General features: G+C 38.9%; 1 protein-coding gene across 1 annotated transcript in view; it reads right to left on the minus strand.

Moving 5' to 3' along the window:
* The window catches only part of LOC311295511 (NLR family CARD domain-containing protein 3-like), a 59,554-nt gene that overhangs the window by 17,163 nt on the left and 21,994 nt on the right, over positions 1-20,397 (minus strand). The window contains exons 3-4 of the mRNA XM_084416942.1: positions 19,177-19,350; positions 7,306-7,479 (exon numbers count right to left, since the gene is read on the minus strand). Of these exons, the coding sequence (XP_084273068.1) occupies positions 7,306-7,479; positions 19,177-19,350 (348 nt within the window). The remainder of the gene's footprint in view (positions 1-7,305; positions 7,480-19,176; positions 19,351-20,397) is intronic.

Genomic DNA, 20,397 nt, shown 5'->3' on the forward strand with positions numbered 1-20,397 from the left:
TTTAACTTGAAGAAATTGACAGAAATAATTATATTGGGCTACTGTACAGTGGATTTAGCTACGCCTCCATGGGATTTTATTTTGTAAGCAATATTTACGTTTAAACAGCATGTAGCCTTTAATGCTTATGTATTATTTACTTATGATTAAAGTAATTGACGTCATAAAGTAATTGAATTGAATTTTTTTTATTTTTTCAAATAGTTAAAATAGAAAAATAGTTCCAACAGATTTTGCTGTGGTACCGAAATTGGTACCGAGAACCATAAAATTTTAATGGTATCGGTACCGCTCGACCTGTCAGTCAACCCGTCACCGTTATATGCGCCTGCCACTCGACCAGTCACCGTATATATGCACATGCCACTCGACCCGTCACCGTTATACGCGCCTGCCACTCATTCTGTCACCGTTATATGCGCCTGTCACCGCGCCTGCCACTCGACCAGTAACAGATATATCCAGTCTCGGCACCTAAGAGTCGCGCCAGCCACAAGATCTCTCACTAGTATTTTCATCTACTTTCAACTGTCAGTCAACCCATCACGTATATATGCACCTGCCACTCGACCCGTCACCGTATATATGCACCTGCCACTCGACCAGTCACCGTTATACGCGCCTGCCACTCGACCAGTCACGGATATATGTGCCTGTCACCGCGCCTGTCACAGATGTAACCAGTCTTGGCACCTAAGAGCCACAAGATCTCTCACTGTTTTCATCTACTAGACACTCCGATTGATACACGAGAGCAAACAGACAGTGCATTCCAGCTCTTATTTACCTATTTCTCATCTTATCTTATATTTGATTCGCTCTTTTTGCCCGTAATTAGCCTTTCGCCGAGCCCCGCCCCCCTTAGTTACTGTTGCTACGTCCGACAAACAAATGGTCAAACACGACCAGCGCGACACATTGCCATTACGGGAAGAGGTATACCCGTGCGTGTCAGTGACCTTGGAGCAATACCTCCGCGATATCCTCCAGATCGATGCAAAAGGGGTTACAGTATGCAGTGGAGGGATATATTCAAAATATAAAAATACGCAATGAAGGAGACACGACTACTATCGAGGCTAATGCTTTCCGGTCTCAAGCGAAATCTGAGAAACCCCATGACAATCGCAAAAAAATAGCCCTGCTAACGTTATGTGCTTTGTTCTTGGGGAAGGGAAAAACTAACGTTAGGGTTGCCAAATGTCCCGTATTTTGGGCATAATTTATTTGTCATAATTAATAATGCATAATTTATATCACCCTTGTGCTGTTTTTTTTTTTTACTGCAAAGCTGATGTAACCACTGACGGATACAGCAGCAGTGCTGATCACGACACCTGTTATAATCCTATCAATAATAATAATATATAATATATTATGATATAATATATCATTATTTAGGGACAAATCATTGTTTGATTTACCGCTCCGAGCGGGACTTTCAATGTCAGCATTTTGAAATCAGTTTAGGCGAATGCGAACAACGTGATTACTGATTCCAACATCCACCCACGCAAGAACACGTGCAACCTAGCCTACCTGAGGGAATAATACGCTGATTTACTGCTCAATAAATATTTCTGATTGTTATCAATGTAGAAAACTGTTTTTTTTTTTACTTTTTTTTTCAGGATTCTTTGATGAATAGAAAGGTTCAGAGTTTTCTGAAATAGAAAGCTTTTCTAACGTTATAAATGTCTATACTGTCACTTTTGATCATTTGAATGCATCTTTGCCTATTACTTTTCTTAAAAAATCTTACTGACCCCAAATTACTTTTACCGGTTCTTTGTGGCAAGCTTTATGCGTGCGGTCGTGCGCTTGAGAGCGGCTATATTACGTAAAAGCTCATTATCCTGTAGGCTATATAGCCTATTTAAGTAATTCAATTAATATAAAGGGGCGATTTGTCCACTAATGACTTAAATGAATAACTATAGTCGACTAGAAAATGTTTTTTTTGTCAGAGGCAGCCCTTATTCCACATATTTACAACGCAGTGGGCGCACCGCTTCACCATCTTGGTTGGAGAATGTTTGTCGGACCTGCTCACATAGTAACGGTTGCTATGATGTGTGATTGGACAATGGCCGTTTTGGGGGAGGGGCCGGCGAGAGGTCAATTGAGCGCATCTCGTGGCTCTTACTAAGTGTCGCACCAGCCACAAGATCTTTCACTGTTTACATCTACCAGACACTCCGATTGATACACTAGAGCACACAGACAATGCAATCCTTGACAATGCTCTTTTTGTTCATAATTGAGTGCGCTTGTTGGCTCCTAAGTGTCGCGCCAGCCTCAAGATCTCCCACTGTTTTACTGCCTGATACTCTGATTGACACGCTGAAGCGAAAAGCAGACGAAGAGTCTTCACTACATCGATTTGTTTGTTTTATAGGCTATTATATTTCATTTTATTTACAGATTATTGCAGAATATCAACATTTAAGGATGAGGTCTTTGAATTTGCATTAGTGAGAACTGCAAAACAAACAAAAAAACTTGTTCAGGCAAAGAACAAAATTTTATTTTAATAATTAAAATAAATAGAAATTAGTGCATTGGGGTTTTACCAATCGGTGACTCTACCAGTGGCCGTTAAAAAATCAACACCGGTACGGCAAATCCAACACAAATGGACTCATTTACTGAATTTAGAGCGTGAAATTGACAGCATTTTAATGATTAATCTAAAATATTAAAATAAAAGAGAGGACAAGGCAATATTTTGCACTTAGTTGTTATTTTGCCAGTTTTTCATACAAACATCTAATGCGAAAGATGGGAGCTATAGGACATTAAAGGAGAACTCCGGTCAATTTTAACATTGAGCTCATTTTTTTGTACATTTGGAGTGCTGTCAATACAGAGAACAACGACAAAAATCGGTGTTGCCTACACCGAGTTATTCTATTTTAAAAATTTGCACCCTGTTGACTTCAATGGGGCAAGTACTAAACCTGCTTTTAGCCTCTTAACATCCTTGATGTGTCATTACAAGTGCACAGATCATGTGAGTGATTCCTTCTGAGTGAACACGAGTGAATCTGACTGCAGTAGATGTGAAAGAAATGTATAAAAATGATGTTATTTAAGCCAGCGCTCATACCTTTGTTTACATCCTGTTTTCGGTTGAAGTTCAAAGTAGTCGATTGCCGAGTTCACGCGCGTGATCATAAGTAACTAAACCTATGCGCATGAACTCGGCAATCGACTACTTTGGACTTCAACCGAAAACAGGCGTCGATCGATCTAGACGATTTCGATTCGCAAGCTCTCAATTCGATTCGATTTCGATTCTAAATTCGATTTCGATTCTACTCAATGAATATATATTTAATACAAATCCTATATTTATAAAAGAAAAAAAAAGAACAGCGACGACAGATCTTGTGGTCTAGCCAGCAAACAAGTGTCTTTTTTATTTGTCAGTTGTTGTCTGTTGCGTTTAATTCGATTCCTGGTTGGTATGTTCGTTATTATTGTGACGTCTGTTGTGAGTGAGTGAATAGATTTGAGCGATTTCGCCATTTACTCGTTCTTGCTTATGTCACGTAGATCTCTTCTCTTAGAGCTGATAATTTTTATGAGAAGTCATAACAGTCTATTTGATCATATGCATCAGTCGGAGTGCCTGGTAGTAGCTGTAAGGCAGGTGAAAAGCGTTTAGTTAATGTTGAATATTGGGTGAATATTGACCTATTGTGCGTACCGTTCTGACTCCCGCTGGCTACAGGGGATCCGCGCTGCAGTTTGTTTAAAAAACACCTTATATATTTTTGTAAGATCCCGAGGCAGGCGCATATATCCATGACGGGTTGAGTGACAGGCGCATATATCTATGGCAAGCCAAAGTATTCCTAAAAGCCTGGTCAGGCGTCTGGTTGCACACAGACGTCAACAGCGTGCGTTTCGACAGCCAAACGCGCATCCCTGATGTGCGATTTGCCATAGAAGCGCGCGTTCTTGAAATGTGATCTGCTATTTAAAACGCACGCTCTCGACGTGCGCTTTGGGGTCACTGAAAACGCACGTTTTTGACACGCGTATATCGTAACAAAAATGGGCATCAAAAACGTGCGATTTTGTCCTACTCAAAACACACGTTTTTGACGGCCATTTTTGTTATGAACGCATAAACAGGTAAATCAAACAGGCAGTGCAAACGTGTGTGAAGTGTCCAAACTAGGGCTGTCAAAATTGCTCAAAAATGACGTTCGAATATTCCCTCTAAAAAACACACGAATATTTCGAACTATTCGAACATCTGGTTGCGCATTTTGTCAATGACGCGCATTACGTCAATAACAGGACAAATTAATACAAAGAGACATAACTACTTGTATAGGTAGTTCATTTAAGTTTAAACATATTTGACAATGTATTACCAACACAAAACCAAGTAAATAAATTAACTATATGGCCAAGACCGCAGACCTCACTCTCGCTCACTAGCATGCTCACTCTCTCTAGCGCTCGCGCGCTCGCCCTCGCGCTCACGCTCTCTCTGCGCATAACGGTTTAAATTAACAACAACAAGCACATGTTGAGTGCTGATCAAGAGTTTTGTGCAAGCAATTTAAGGTTGCGACTCTTGTCCCAAATATAGCAGGCTTCATTCAGTGATTGAAACAAATTTATTAACATTAATTTAAGTTTTACAGAACCGACATTGAACGCTCCGAGCGAGCTGTGCTGTGGTAAACATGGAACTTTTCTGTTTAACGTTAAATAAAATGAGGCACACAATTCCGAGAAATGTGACAACAAAGAACTTTTACCCTGAGGTTCATAAAAAATAAAGTGCTATTAAAAAAGAAAAAGGCTACTTACATTCTTGGTGCTTGTATTAAAAAAAGGGGGGGGGGGGGGGGGGGGGACTGACTGCAATTTATTCCATTGTCTTTTTAGTGCACGGTCAACTTTCAGCAGTGACGCTGTGCTAGACAGTGCGACTCGTGTGACCTGTCCCTCAGGCAGCGCGCGCGCCCACTCGCAAAGCAGACAGCCGCGCATCTGCTTCCGCGGGCGTGTTTTTCCATATTCGAAATTCACATTCGAATATTAATTTTCACGTTCGAATTTCTGTTTTTTAAAACTATTCGAATATATATTCGAATTTAGAATATTCGTTGACAGCCCTAGTCCAAACAGGTGAAAAGAACGTGCTCATTCCCTATAGTGTTCTCGAAATCGCACGTCGAAGGCGTCATTGCTCGAGTCTGTCATGCTTTTGTCCCTGTATGTGGTTTAGGACTCTTGTATTAGCATTAAACACAAGCAAAATAGCATGGAATTGTCAATGGTAAATTTGACAGAGGAGAGGATTATAATAGGTGAGTTATTATAATCCAATAGTTATAATTTGGGTTAAAAAAATCTAAAACTTCATAACTTTTTTAAACTTTACTTTAACAACTTTGTTTTACTTCTTTACTAATCTGAGAAGTGTACCCTTTTAGTACCCTGATAGTTCGCAGTGCATTAAGTAATGTAAACAAATGCAACTTTTGATTTTAATAATTATTAGTAAACGTTGAAATTAAAATTAACAACGATCAATAAATGCTGTAGAAGTGCAGTTCATTATTAGTTCATGTGAACTAATGTAGTTAAATAATGTATGAAACCTTATTGTAAATTGTTACCGAAATCACAACTGGCAAATTTGCGAGATGTGTCTCGAACGAAGGGATTAGGGGACTGTCCGAGGTGCTGAAATAAAAAACTGTCTGTTTTCTCTCTTTCTTCTTCTTTTTTTTACCTAAATGACAACTATTGGATTATAATAACTCACCAATTATAATCCTCTCCTCTGTCAAATTTGCCATCGACAATTCCATGCTGTTTTGCTTGTGTTTAATGATAATACAAGAGTCCTAAACCATATACAGGGACAAAAGCATGACAGACTCGATGACGAGTCTCACTCAATGACGCCTTCGACGTGCGATTTCGAGAACACTATAGGGAACGAGCACGTTCTTTTCACCTGTTTGGACACTTCACACACGTTTGCACTGCCTGTTTGATTTTCCTGTTTATGCGTTCATAACATGCGTTTTGTCCTACTCAAAACACACGTTTTTGACGCCCATTTTTGTTACGATATACGCGTCAAAAACGTGCATTTTCGGTGACCCCAAAGCGCACGTCGAGAACGTGCGTTTTAAAAAGCAGATCACACGTCGAGGACGCGCGTTTTGAAGCAAAATCCGTGACCACAAAGTGCACTTTAAGAACGCGTGCTTTTATGGCAAATCACACATTTGGCTGTCGAAACACACACTTTTGACGTGTCAGTGTGCAATCAGACGCCTGACTAGGCGTTTATGAATACTTTGGCTTGCCATAGTGCACGGCTCGAGCACGCTCGTAACCGTGCACTCAGACAAAGAAGAGACAAAACCGAGAGTGTCAGAGCTCTGTCACAAAACCAATAATTGAACTAGACAGAAGTGACAGAACCCTGACATTTTGTTGTTTATGATGGGATAATTCTCGAGTTTCAGTCAGAATTCAGCCAGAGAAAGCGCACACTTCGGTTCAGCGATGACTAATCTGAACGCCACTGATTGGCCATCACACTCAAACTCAACAGAAACGTGTGTGATTGGTTTTAACATACATGATTAAAAATGCTTTGTCACAATTTTTAATAAATGTGATAAGTGATACTGTTTGAAGGCAAATGCTTGGATGGGTGAAAAAAAAAAAAAAAAAAAAAGAAAAGTCTTAAAATTGCTTTCCAAAACAACAATTGTGGCTGTTCATGCGTTTATGTCTAGGATTGTTGTTGATCTTTAACATTATAGTAATGAACAATATGACATCTTTTGAAATGCAGTGCTGTTATAATAACATGTTCTCTGTACTTTTATGGGGGATTTAATTTTTGTATTTTATTTATTTGTAACTTGACTGTGAAATATAGTTTTAAACATGTATATAAAATATCCTCTCTCACACACGCACCGTGTCATAAATGGGTTCACAGACATGTTCGAGAAGTTTATCTGTTTGGGTGATCAGTGTAAGATGGAGGTCTCTTAAAGAGTATGTTGGGAAATGAAGGAGGAAGTTCCAGTACTATGTCTATGTGAGGTTTCTACAGCTTCTATAGTATGAGTCTATACATTATTTTCTCAACACATTCTCACTAACAACTCGTCTGGATGCTTTGTCAGGACTGCTTGGTGTCACTTTTTAACACACTGGAACCCCTTCAGTGTTCAAAAACTATTAAAAACTCTCAGTCTCTCTCACATACACACCAGCCAGGATGATTCTTACTGGTCCACTTACTTGAGTTTGTCCAGTGTGCAGTCTGGATGCTTCATTGCATCAGAGAGCAGCTTCAGTCCTGATTCTCCTGGGTGATTGTAGCTCAGATCCAGCTCTCTCAGGTGTGAAGGGTTTGAACTCAGAGCTGAAGCCAGAGCAGCACAACCTTCTTCTGTCACCAAACACTGAGATAATCTACAACAACAGTAAGTGTTCATGTCAGTGTGCTTCATTTTTAGAGAATATACACTACAATAAACAACACGGCTCTTCAAACCATCAATTATCTTTACAAGGACCTCTGATTGATTGCAATTAGTGATGTTGAGATTACCCAATTTCAAAATTGACAGTGATTACAATGGTCACGTTATTAAACAGTAAGAATTTGGAAGCTATGTTAAAAAAAAAAAAAAATTGTCTTTCAGACTTGTGTGTGGCGTGCCCTCTGTCTGGATACTCTGTGAGGCTGTTACTATAGTAGCTGAGTTCACTTGGTGATTGTCTAGGTAAGGCAGGGTGTGTGCAAATCAACTTTCAGCACATGTGAAACTCTCAAATTGAAAACATGGTGGAACAATGCAATCTCTTGTACTTGCCGAAGAAGCAAATTAAATAAGCTATTGGGGCATGTTGGCTCTCTAAACATGATTCAGGAGTAGTTGAAGACAGGTATGCAATATGCAAAACATTTAGATGAAAAGTGTCAGCAAAAGCAGTGAACACATCTAATATGTACAGCACCTGTGGGATCATCACCATCCACACCCAGATGAAGGTAATAATTTTGCAAACACAATAAATAACCTGTTACTTACTCCTATCAAATAATTGCTATGAGCTTTGTTATTTTGATAAGAACAAGGTCTTAACTTTCAAATTAAACATTTTGACACTCTTTAATGCATATGACAGATCACTATAACTATAACTAAGTGGAAACATGGAGCGCACCTGAACTGATCATCTCTGCACCTGAACTGATCATCTCTGTATCTGTGCATCTCTGCATCTGAACTGATCATCTCTGTATCTGTGCATCTCTGCATCTGAACTGATTGCTGTACTTCTAGATAGTTACAAACACTACCTTCGAAAATCATCCCATCTGCCACAGGTCTCTCTCATCTGAGTATTAACAGTATTAACTGAGTATTGACTACAAATCCCAGAACTCGCATACCTGGACTGATTGCACAAATACCTGTTCCCCGTTTCATGGACTATTTAAGCTCTGAACACGCTAGGCTCAGTGCAAAGTCTTGTTTTGCCATGGCTAACATTTTTGAGCATTTTTCTCACAACTGATCAATTCATCGATTTAGCGATCCATATTGACTATCTCATTCACTCTTGAAAAACAAACAGATTCTCTAACCCTCTTCACTAAGCAAACTTCCCTATGGATGACACTGAACCCATGCAGGATGAACTCATCTGTCCACAAAGGAGCAAGAACGATGGATCAGGGAACATCTGTGTCTGTATTGCAGCCAATCAGGACATCTGAGAGCAAACTGCCAAATTCGACCAACACAACAGTAAACTCCGAGGGTGAGTACTAGGGATGGAGAAACAAAGCTTCTTGAATCTTTGAATCTTTTCTTTGATTGTTTTGGAAAAAGATTCGAAGCATCAGCAGTGTCGAAAACTGTGGCAGGTCAAATTTATAGCAGCCATAAACCAGAGTGCGCAGCGCTGTTGTTTCATCCATTAAGCACAAATAAAAGCCTGACAACGCTAAATATTCAGTTTTCTGATAATACAACTGACATATTAAAGTGTGGCAGTAAATTAAATGTAATAATACTAATTATAATAATTCCAATAGAGTTGTTTAATGCAAGTAAATAGTGCTCTAATTATTTTATAGTTTTTTATAGTGTTTATATGGCAGAATATATGATCATGTAATATAGACTATAGGCTTATATTTATATATATATAAAAAAAAATTTAAACGGACTTGAACCTCCAAAAACCCGTAGAGTAGTGGTCTGGGTTCAAACATTCTGATATGCAAAGTGAAGCATTCACTTGACTAGAAAAAAAGTGAGGCTTCGTTTTTCGTTGATCACGTTTCTCTGAAAACAATACGCGCTCCGACACGGAGCTTCATGAGAAATTGCGCTGTGTACTCGATAAGCGCTTTGAAGCTTCAGTGTCATATGTAACATCACTAGTGAGTACCTCCATTGTTCCTGGTCATTACACTTCATGTATAGAAGTAACTGTAAAGATAATGTTCTCTATGAGTACCATCATAACTACGGCCCTACTTGACTCGGACCCTACTTGTGTGTAGTTGGAGTTCTACACATAGAGCAAACATGCTTTTACCTCAACCATTCCCCTCACAATCCAGTCATCATTGGTCTACCTTTTCTTCAGAGACACAAATCACATACGTTAGTAACTGTCAGTATTACACACAGCAAATTTTTTTGGACAACCCACAGCATGCCTTCTACAGCCACTACCCATTCCTCAATGACCTTGGTCACACATTGCTATTGATTTTTTTCACTGAATTCCTGGCCTCCCAGGGTAACAACATTATATTAACAGTCATTGGTCATTTTTCTAAAGCACGTCGATTAATACCTCTACCCAAGCTCCCAAAAGCTTTCGAAACAGCAGAATATCTCTTCCACTACGTGTTTCGCTATTATCGACTACCTGAAGATATTGTCTCAGACCGGGGGTTTCCAGTTCATATCTCAGGTCTGGACAACCTTCTTCCGCCAGCTTAATGTAAATATAAACCTCACATCAGGATATCACCCACAATCGAACGGCCATACCGAATGCCTGAACCAAGAACTCACAAGGTTTCTTAGAATATACTGTCAGCAGAATCAGTCGGACTAGAGCCGCTTCTTACCCAGGGCAGAATATGCTCAAAATTCCCTTCAGAAACCCTCTACTGGCATTACCCCTAGGAACCCTCTGAGTTACCAGCCGTTGACGACTGGCTCTGACGGAGCGAGACGTTATGAAACCAAGCACACATCCAACTTCTGGGTAAGTCAGAGTGAACTGCGATGCTAATCGAGTCTCATGAATGCACAGTCTGCACAAAATACCAGAAGCCAATGTCAGGATTTTCATTAAGTAACACATTAAATTTCTATTTGTTTTTCACCAAACAGTATCATATAACCCCTAGAACACTTAGAATATAAGACACGTCACATGGGACCATTCTGAGATACTTTTACATCTTTTTTTTAGCTTGATTCTGGTCGCTATTCACTCCCATTATGTGGATGAGTGTGAGCGGGATATTTTATTTTAAATCTCCTTCTGTGGTCCGAAAAAAAAAGAAGGACATACTGCATTAGAAGAACACCAGGGTGATTACATTATTAACTCTTTCCACACCATTACGCATCTTCTGAAAGAGTTCTGAATCTCCTGAACAAAACACAAAGAAGATTCAGAAACAAGGGATCTCATATGTAATCATATGCATATGTGAAATAACGGGATCACCAACATTAAACAGCATATAAATCAAAACCGCCTAATGTTACTGAATTAAATGTCGATTCAGGATGAGCTATAGGCCTGTGCAAGCATTAGGGGTGTTGATGGACTCGATCTACTCCATCTGTATTTTGATCATTGTTCTGAATTTGATCTGGATGTGGTCTTTGACAAAAACGTTATCGTAACCCCCCATCAGATCTGATAAAATCATAACCAGAGCTTCTGCTCCTATATTGTATGGAAGCATATTGGTAGCAATATTCAATTTGAAACATAATATGCAAAATGACAATGAAATATGTAAAATGGTAATGCATTTCTGTATATACATTTACATTTTCCATTACATTTGTGCAACATTTGGAGCAAAATTTAAATTAAATTATATAATTTACATTTGCCATTTAATACACTAGGTTTAATATGTAAATTGAATGCATATTTTTACGCTTTATAAGTTGCAAAGTCCCGCCCTTTCAATCACTGCATCAAGGCGGGGCTCGGCAACAGGTAAACATAGGCAAATGTTCGCGTGGGAGCGCGCAGACGTTAGTGCAGAGAGGAGACCCTGAAGCGGAATGAATGATCATCGTCAGAAGAGCCGAGTGGTGCTGTGAAAGAGGTTTATGTTTTAAAGAAAAACGTCCATTGGACAAGCTAGATATTGTGGGGAGCATACAAATGCCTGTATAGAGCAGAAATGAAACATTAATGCTCTGCTGTTGTTGTCTGATGCTGGACTGTGTAAATGATGGTTTCGTTTTTAGATAATAATATTCTCATTGTTTGATGTATGCTTATCTTTATTTAGGCCAAATTTAGGACATTTAGGCCAAAGTGGGCGAAGATAAAAATCTTAATTCAGTCAAGAGTAGTGAGTGTTTTTCTCTTTTGTTGTTTTATTAACATTAAAAGGATTAAATGAATGTAGAAATGTTTACCTGGCAAAGCTTTAAAGCACGAGCAAATAATTTGACAACTTTTGTGATTGCGAATAAGTGCAGTGTCCTGTGAGTGTAACTCTACCGCTGCATTAATATGTGATGTGAATGTACGTAGAGTTTTACAGTATTGGGACTGAGGCGCCAGCACTGCAGCTGATAGAATGTGTGCTGTAGCACGATATTATCATATTTCTTCCATAGCAGATATGTCACACTGTACAGCCCTGCTTATGCTCATGCAAAGCCTCATTGATGTAATATTTTTTATTGCAATGTTTTATGTTGAAATGTTTTTATTATTTATTAAAGAAAATTATGCAAATCATAACAACCTACTGTAAGCCTATTTAATTCTTAATAAAGAATTCTAAAACACATATGCTGCCAACTAACATCGGTTAGCAAGTCCTGATCAATGTTTTAATTTAATTTATTTCACTGTTATGTTTCAGTTAATAAATCTATTAAAGGTGCTGTATGTAGTTTTTAGCGGCCTCTAGCGGTGATGTTTCAGATTGCAACCAATAAGTTTACAAGCACGTGGTCTTGCGGTAAGGTTTCTCCATTATTCAAATGCCCTGCCGATGTTGATCCGTGTTTTTTACCCGAAGTTTATCCGATTCACGTCTGGCCTTACGAGCTTCAGCAGAAAAAACTTTTTATTTTATTTTTTATCAATATGTGGAGTTTGTGTTGGAGTCTGTGTTTTGCTGGGCGCAGGTCGTTTCATAGTGTTATCAAACATGTCATAAGAAGCATAAGTCATAAGTCCATGTCATAAGTTGCAGTGTCGTCGCTGTTTAGTGCAAAGTCAGTAGGCTAGACGAGGCGAGAGGCTCGGGAGCGCGCATGCGGGTGACGTCACTGGCGGTAAATCCGACCCGGGACCTTCACATAAAAATAAGAATACTTGCTTTCAGAGGTCATAGCAAAACCCGCAAAGTGTATTATTTTAATGTGAGATTACAACCCCTTCACACACAGGCAATAAAAAAAGGATTCGTTTTGGTAGAACATGTATATAATAACATGAAGTATAAGACACATAATCTATTGACTAGGAATGCTCTGATCAGCATTTTTTGCCTCCGATACCGATTCTGATATCTGGGATTCAGTATCGGCCGATACCGATCACCGATCCGATACTAAAATAAAAACAGTGCTGAATTACCTAATAAACAGTATGCCTCACTGTGTGGAAGAGACTGGGATCATTCTTTTGTGAAAGGCATCAGGCAGGCTTGACTTAAACATTACTTTCTTAACTTTATGGGTGGTTCTGGATGGCTAAAATACACATTAATTGCGCAGATATTAACATAAATACATGATATTCAATAAAAATAAAACAAAGCATGGATAAGATTTATTCATGTTTATTTTTTATTTATTTTTAGCGATTTATTTTAAAACGGATGCTGCATTAATTGCGTTAAATATTTACCACTGAGTCTTCTCCTCCCATTTCTACCCGTGACGCTTATCCAACTTCCCAACTACTACCTGCGCAGACGTCAACAGCTCAACTGGGTTGTAGGTTGCCAGGTTGAGCTCACAAATGGGTTGAAATTTGTATGAAGTGTTGATTGTGTGAGTAAGATACATTTAATACAAGATCTGGCAATCGGACAACCTTGGAATAATAAATTGATGTGGTTATTCATATAATGAGTTTTGGGCCATACAAATTACAGGAGTTTCACAGGAGAAATAACAAAACGGGAGGGGGGTGGGAGATGGGTGTGAAATACAGGAGACTCCGGAGGAAAACAGGAGTGTTGATAGGTATGCACGTTAGCTTGTTTGAATTGGAAACTGTTTACCTGCCGCCTGCGTTCTGCGCATGTTGCTAGCGCGTTATGTCACACACTTCATCGCACATCATAGAATTACCGTGAGAGCGTTTAGAGAGCCGACTGCTTTGTAAGCTTTCGAATCGCTCTCGCTGTAATTTGATGCCCCTACGGATCGGGCCCATTGTTACCGATACCGATCTAAAATTTTATTCCATATCGGAGCCGATACCCGAAACAAATATCGGATCGGAGCATCCCTACTACTGACATGCACTGCCTTTCTAAATTATAGAATAATTGGGCACACAATGTTAACATTTAGCCTACTTTGCTTAAATTTGATGCAATAATAGAAGCCTACATTTGTTTCAGTTCTAAAGTTGTAATGTAATTTCAGTATTGTGATTATGAATTTGTTTAACTACAATGTTTCACTTGAATTTATCTGCTACCAGCTCTCAATCGCTCTCAATGAGCCGCAGTGCAGCATCAAATTATGTAATAGATATAATAAAAATTACACTTTTCAAAGTCTGTGATTATAGCGCCACTTAGCGGTAAAAGGCAGCAAATACACATCCCCAATTTTACCGCCGCGGGGAATGGCGTATTATTCTGGTTGAGTAACAACTGTACATTTAAGAATTCCATGTGCAGGCCCAAATCACTCTTTGCTATAGTTAACAATCTCACTAATCCACCACAACATGTTATTTCTGGCTCTGCAGTGCTTGTGAATAGCTTTTCTCAATTCTTTTCAGACAAATTGAAGTCAATTGAATCCATTACCAAAGACACCAAAGTGACTAAAATGTTCATTTGATGTAAGCTGATTCAGCTCATTCAACAAACTCACTCTGCTTTTACTCTGACTACCTCTGCTGCCATAAGTGATCTAATTATGAAGTCTAATTCTACGTCCTGCCAGCTTATATCTAATATCTAATTTACCATTCTTAAGCAAAGTACTTGGAAAAATTGTGGCTTCACAACTGAGATCATACTTAAATCCTAATGGTCTTTTTGAACCTTTTCAGTCAGGATTTCGCCCATCTCATAGCACTGAAACTGCTCTTCTTGGGGTGGTTAATGACATTCTTCTGTCCATGGATTCAGGGTTAATAAACAAGTGCTGCATTTGACACAGTCTGCCATTAAATACTCATCTCTCGCCTTAGTGATATCGGCATCACTAGGTCAGCTCTTTCCTGGATCATTTCCTACATCAGCGACAGAAAGTATTATATCACTATAGGTCACTGCTCTGCTTACACTGGGTGTTCTTTAAAGGAGCTGTATGTAAGAAATTTATTTCAATTAATCATAAAATGGCCCTGATATGTCACTAGACATTAAGAAATCATGTTCATTTCAAATACTTATATCACTGACAACAGTAGTATGGCTAGGATATTGTCATTTAAAAAGTGGACTTGCAGCCCTCAACTGATGTTGATGTTGTCATTTTGTGTTTTGGCCTGACGCGCCTCCCTCCACCTATCTACCAATCACGAAGTCAGTAGTGTTTCGGGATCCGGGTTGCCAGCTTTGCTCTAACCTACCCTAACTCTAGTCGGATAAAAATGTCTAACGTTACTAAATCAAAAAGACCTCGTTATAATTCAGAAATTCGTCGTGACAAAGTCCGAAATAAAACCAGAATTTGTATTGGAGATGCTTTTGAAAGATGGAGACGGCTGAAAACGGAGAAGAATTTGAACACAGACGCCAACGTTGCTAATTTTCTCCTGGACAGGTAAGATTCTATGCTTGGCTAACTTGTACTTGATGTCAATGGACATTTCATATATTCATGACAGTCGAACAAAGTTATGCATGTTCGTGCAAAGTAACATTAGCTCACATGGACGTATGCTAACATTAGCAATGCATTATAGGAGCCTGTTTCTCTGTCATAATGCTGAGACGCTGAGGAAAACAACATTAGCACGTCCATTATGGCAATTTGAAACGTAATTGAGACAGAAGCCTAACTTTACCTCAGAAAAAATGATTCGTCATTCGTTCTTCACGTACAGTAATATCGTGGACTAAGTTACACATAGTGACATAGGCTTGTGCTTGTACTTACATTAATGACAGATACATAACGTTACAAGTTAGACTAACAGCTAACGTTACCGTTCTGTCTGTCACATACGAGCATACATCTTTACGATTATACTGTCACATACGAGCATAAATCTTTACGATTATACTGTCACATACGAGCATACATCTTACGATTATACTGTCACATACGAGCATAATCTTTACGATTATATTTAACTAATGACAATTAGTAAATTTTTTAAATACATAATTACTTAAAATATTTCTCATGAAGCATAAACATAATTAACAGAAAAAAAAAAACTTACTGTGTACGTCTCGTCGTCACTTTGGAAGCTCATTGAAGCAGCCTACGTTTCTGCTGAATCCTGCAGCCTATCTGGCAACCTCGAGTCAGGGGGGAGGGGGAGGAGATACACCGCTCTACAGTATTTTTAAAGTGATTGCAGTACCAGTTTTGGCCACAATCCTACATACGGCTCCTTTAAGGTTCAGTTCTTGGCCCACTACTGTTCATCATTTATATATATCCACTTGGTGACCTCATATACATGTAGTGTTGTCAAAGACCCGGTACTTCGGTACCAAGTCGGTACAAAATTTTTTTTAAATGTCACGGTACCAGGTTTTCTCAAACCCGGTACTTGATGCGCGTGCAGTTGCGTCGTCTTTATAACAAGCGCTGAGACAAGGCGACCGGCGGTGCTGCTGATGTGGTGGCTGTAAATCCACTTGTTGATAAGAAAGGAGGAAAGAGCCACATATGGAAATATTTTGGATTAGGCTAATGTCACGTTGCCATAAGGGGCCGTTCACATAGTGCGTTTTTTGCGCGTGCAGATTCGTTATTTCGAATGTAGGCGCGCGGCAAGCGCGCTCATAATAGAAGCGACGCGGCGCGCTCGTTTTTCCAGGCGCGCCTATGTTCATGGTTGCATAGCAACGACAGACGCCACGGGAGAGCAAGCGCTTGTGGAAAGGAGAAAGCGGTGCGAACTGCGCTCTCCATGATGACGAGTAAGTATCAGCAAAGAATTAATTGATTTCTAGCCCTTGCATTAGCTTTACTACTAGATATATTTATGGAGATGAGAAATAAAAAGCCGTCATTATGTCATTAATATCAGTCCATCAGAAAAGCAGTTCTAGGCTTATTCTTGGCTGGATAACTCTTAGCAGGTTTAAAAAGGCCTTTTAAAATTAAATATGAATGCAGTTTTGGATTAAATAAAAGTACAGTCAAGTCAAATAAAACACGTTTTATCTCCTGTATAGTTTGGTAACACTACAATAAGATACCATTCATTAACATAACAATGCGTTATCAAACATCAACACATTGAGTGAATAATATATTTTTACAACATTAAAGGAGAACTTGGTAACTTTTTAAACTTAATAAAACTGTCTAGAAATCATTTAGATGGTTAAACAACCTGTTCTGGTGATATTGGTGACTTTCCCCGCTCCCCCCAGCGTTCCCAGGCGGACAACCAACCTTGCAACTTGGGGACTACCGTCCCGGCAAGATAGAAATAGGAAGTCTCGTGAGAAGCGAGAACGAGCGCGAAACACGAATTGCTTTACGGCAATTCGACATAAACACACACACATGTATGATGTATTACCAGATTACCCACCTCGGTAGACATAGCTCCACACGATACAGCTTGCTCCGATCAAAACAAACGCACATGAGCAGTGGTAGAGAGGGGGAGGAGGCCGCCGCAAGTGAGTTTTTTACGACTGTGTTGTGCTGTAGGGGGAGCTTGTGGGGAAAACATGCGACAACAAAAGGGAAAATCAGCGAAGAAGTGACTAGAGTTCGCTAGAGTTGCCGAGTTCTCCTTTAATTAATGTTTGTGAATGTTATTTAATACAAACACTTGATTGGTCATGTTTGTTCACTTCATTCATTGTGCATTAAATAATGTTAACAGAAATAATGTTAACTTTTAATTTTAAAAATGTATTTTTAAATGAACCCCAAGGAGAATAATTGCGACAGTATATAACTATTGTTTATTGTTAGGTCATTTTATCTAATGTTATCTAACAAATGGAATCTTATTGTGAAGTGTTTTTAATACTACAGTTTCCATCGTTTTAACCGTGATATACACTTTAATATATGTAAATTTATTTTAATTTTAATTAATTTACGTCCAGATTCCATTCATACTAAACACATTCATACTAGGGCTACACAATGTATCGTTTCAGCATCGATATTGCGATGTGGGCATCCGCGATAGTCATGGATTGATGGATAGCCTTGGATTATTTGCAAAGTTTAACCATCATAGAGTAAAAGTTTATAATGTGCACGTTTTTAAGTTGAGTCAGGCATCAAGCGCAAGAGGACTTGCGTGCCATTTTCTTTGCGCACACACAAAGCCACGCAGACAGCACATGAACACCGAATTCAGTTCCCCTTTCTCTTTTTTCCGAGCTTAAATGGACACGGGCACATAAAATTAAGTTAAAATGTCAGTCTCGGCGAGTATCCTCGTAAACACAGTCGGTTGTGTGCTGTAAACAATTGAGAAAGAAAACAGATGCATGTCATTTATATTAGGTCCAGGCATTCGTCTTAAAGGGACAGCAGCTTAATGTACCCGCAGCTGTTTGTGATACCAATGGTGATCAAACAACAAAAAAGAAAGAAAAAATGAATTTTGTAGCTTTAACAAAGATAAATTGTATTACTTATGGTAAATTTAATATAAATTAAGCTTTGGTACCGAGAACCGTGGATTTTCACTGGTATTGGTACTGAATACTGAAATTTTGGTACCGTGACAACACTATATACATACATGGACTTCAATTTCATTGCTATGCTGATGATATTCAAATTTACCTTAGCTCTGATAGGCCATCCCTGCCCGACTCACTTACTGCATGTATCAGGGATATCAAGCATTGGATGTCCCCAAATTTCCTCAAGTTAAATAATAACACAATTGAAATATTGATGATTGGCTCTGCTGCCTCAGTCAAAAGGATGGACCAGTCCTTTGATATTGATGGGGTTCATGTTAAGCCTTCTTCATCCATCCGTAACCTTGGTGTTGTATTTGACTCAACTCTTTTTTCTCTTATATTTCTTCTGTTGTTAAAAACTCTTTTTTTTTTTTCATTTTCGTAATATTGCACATCTTCGATCTTCGCTAGCTGATGCTGACACCTTAATTCATGCATCAATTGATTACAGTATGTTCTCACATTCTGCTCACATTACTCCTCTGCTCATCACTGGTTACCAGTCCCAATAGCCCGGTCCCTTAGATCAGCTGAACTTGTTTTTGTTTTTGTCCACTGTAGGTGGAAGTTCATTTAGTGGTAATGCTCCTAAATTATGGAATTCACTACCCCTTACACTTACACATTATATCTCATCTATGGCTACCTTCAAGACTCAGCTAAAAACATATCTATTTAACATGTACTTTGGATAATGTGGCTATATGTATCCGTATGTGTTTGTAATGTGTGTGTGGGTGTGTAAATGTATTGTAATGTACAATGTAAAGTGACCTTGAGCTACGGAAAGGCGCTATATACATAAAACTTCTACGTACCTCAAAATGTTGAGTTGACAGTTTGGATTCTTCAGTCCAGCACTGAGCAGCTTCACTCCTGAATCCTGCAGGTGATTGTTACTCAGGTCCAGCTCTCTCAGGGAGGAGTTTGATGACTGTAGAACTGAAGCCACAGTTTCACAGTGCTGATCAGTGAGATTACAGGCTGTTAATCTGAAAAAAAGAGAGGACTCTTGTTAAAAGGTTATGATCAGTCAAGAGCTTGTTAACCCTCTGGGGACCAAAAACGCGCCGGCGCGTTTTGCTCGTTTTTTTTTTTAGCAATGAAAAATAAACACAAAATGCTCTGTTAATTTTGTTTCGTGTAATACATCAATCGATCCTGTTCAGTTTCTATTTTTTTTCTGTATACTCACAATAAAAATAAAGTGTTTTGCTTTTTGACAAATAAAGAAACTTTAACATGATGCGATTTCTGCCTTCTCTCTGTCAGTAAACTCCCATTTGAAACGCGTTCGAAAATGATCTATAACTCCGCGAAAATTCAGTCAAACAGGCAAACAGACCCACGGGCATAAAGCTTGAGATCGCATCTTTTAAATGAAGTCATTTATATAAAAAACAAATATTATCAGCTTCTGTAATCTGTATAAAAAGAGAGCGATTCCAGTTGAGCTCATTACGAGCTCATTGACTATAATTCGTTCACGCCTCTACTCACGGAGCGCGCTATTCACAAGATAATGTGCTAAGCCATCTATGCAAAACAGGTAAACGCCCCCAAGCAAATGCATTAAACGCTTCAAGTTTCATCATTTCGTCACCTGCGCGTTGGGAAGATGACACGGTACACCGGTGCGGAAACCCTTCAGTTCGTCCTGGATACTAGCGACGAAGAGTCCAGATTTTCATCAGAAGAGGAGCGCGACTACTCTGATGACGACCGTTTGTATTTTGAAGAGCGACTTGATGCAGCCGTGGATAGAATTTCGGATGAGTAAGTATTTATTCTTACTTGCATTAGTTGACAAGCTATTCAAAACATGAGCTTACATATTATACTGGGTGGACTTGCCATCCAGAGTATTGACATTTGATATCTACCTATATTCAACACGATCTAATGAAAGTGCATATCTATACCATGAATTTAATATCTCGTACCATTTCAACGTCAAAAATGTTTTGTTTTGTTTTTTTGTGTACATATGCTACACCCCTTGGTTAGGAAATTTGTATTTGTATGTGTAGCCTAAATGA

The sequence above is a fragment of the Rutilus rutilus genome, assembly GCF_951802725.1.
Source record: "Rutilus rutilus genome assembly, chromosome: 1".
Lineage (NCBI taxonomy): Eukaryota > Metazoa > Chordata > Actinopteri > Cypriniformes > Leuciscidae > Rutilus > Rutilus rutilus.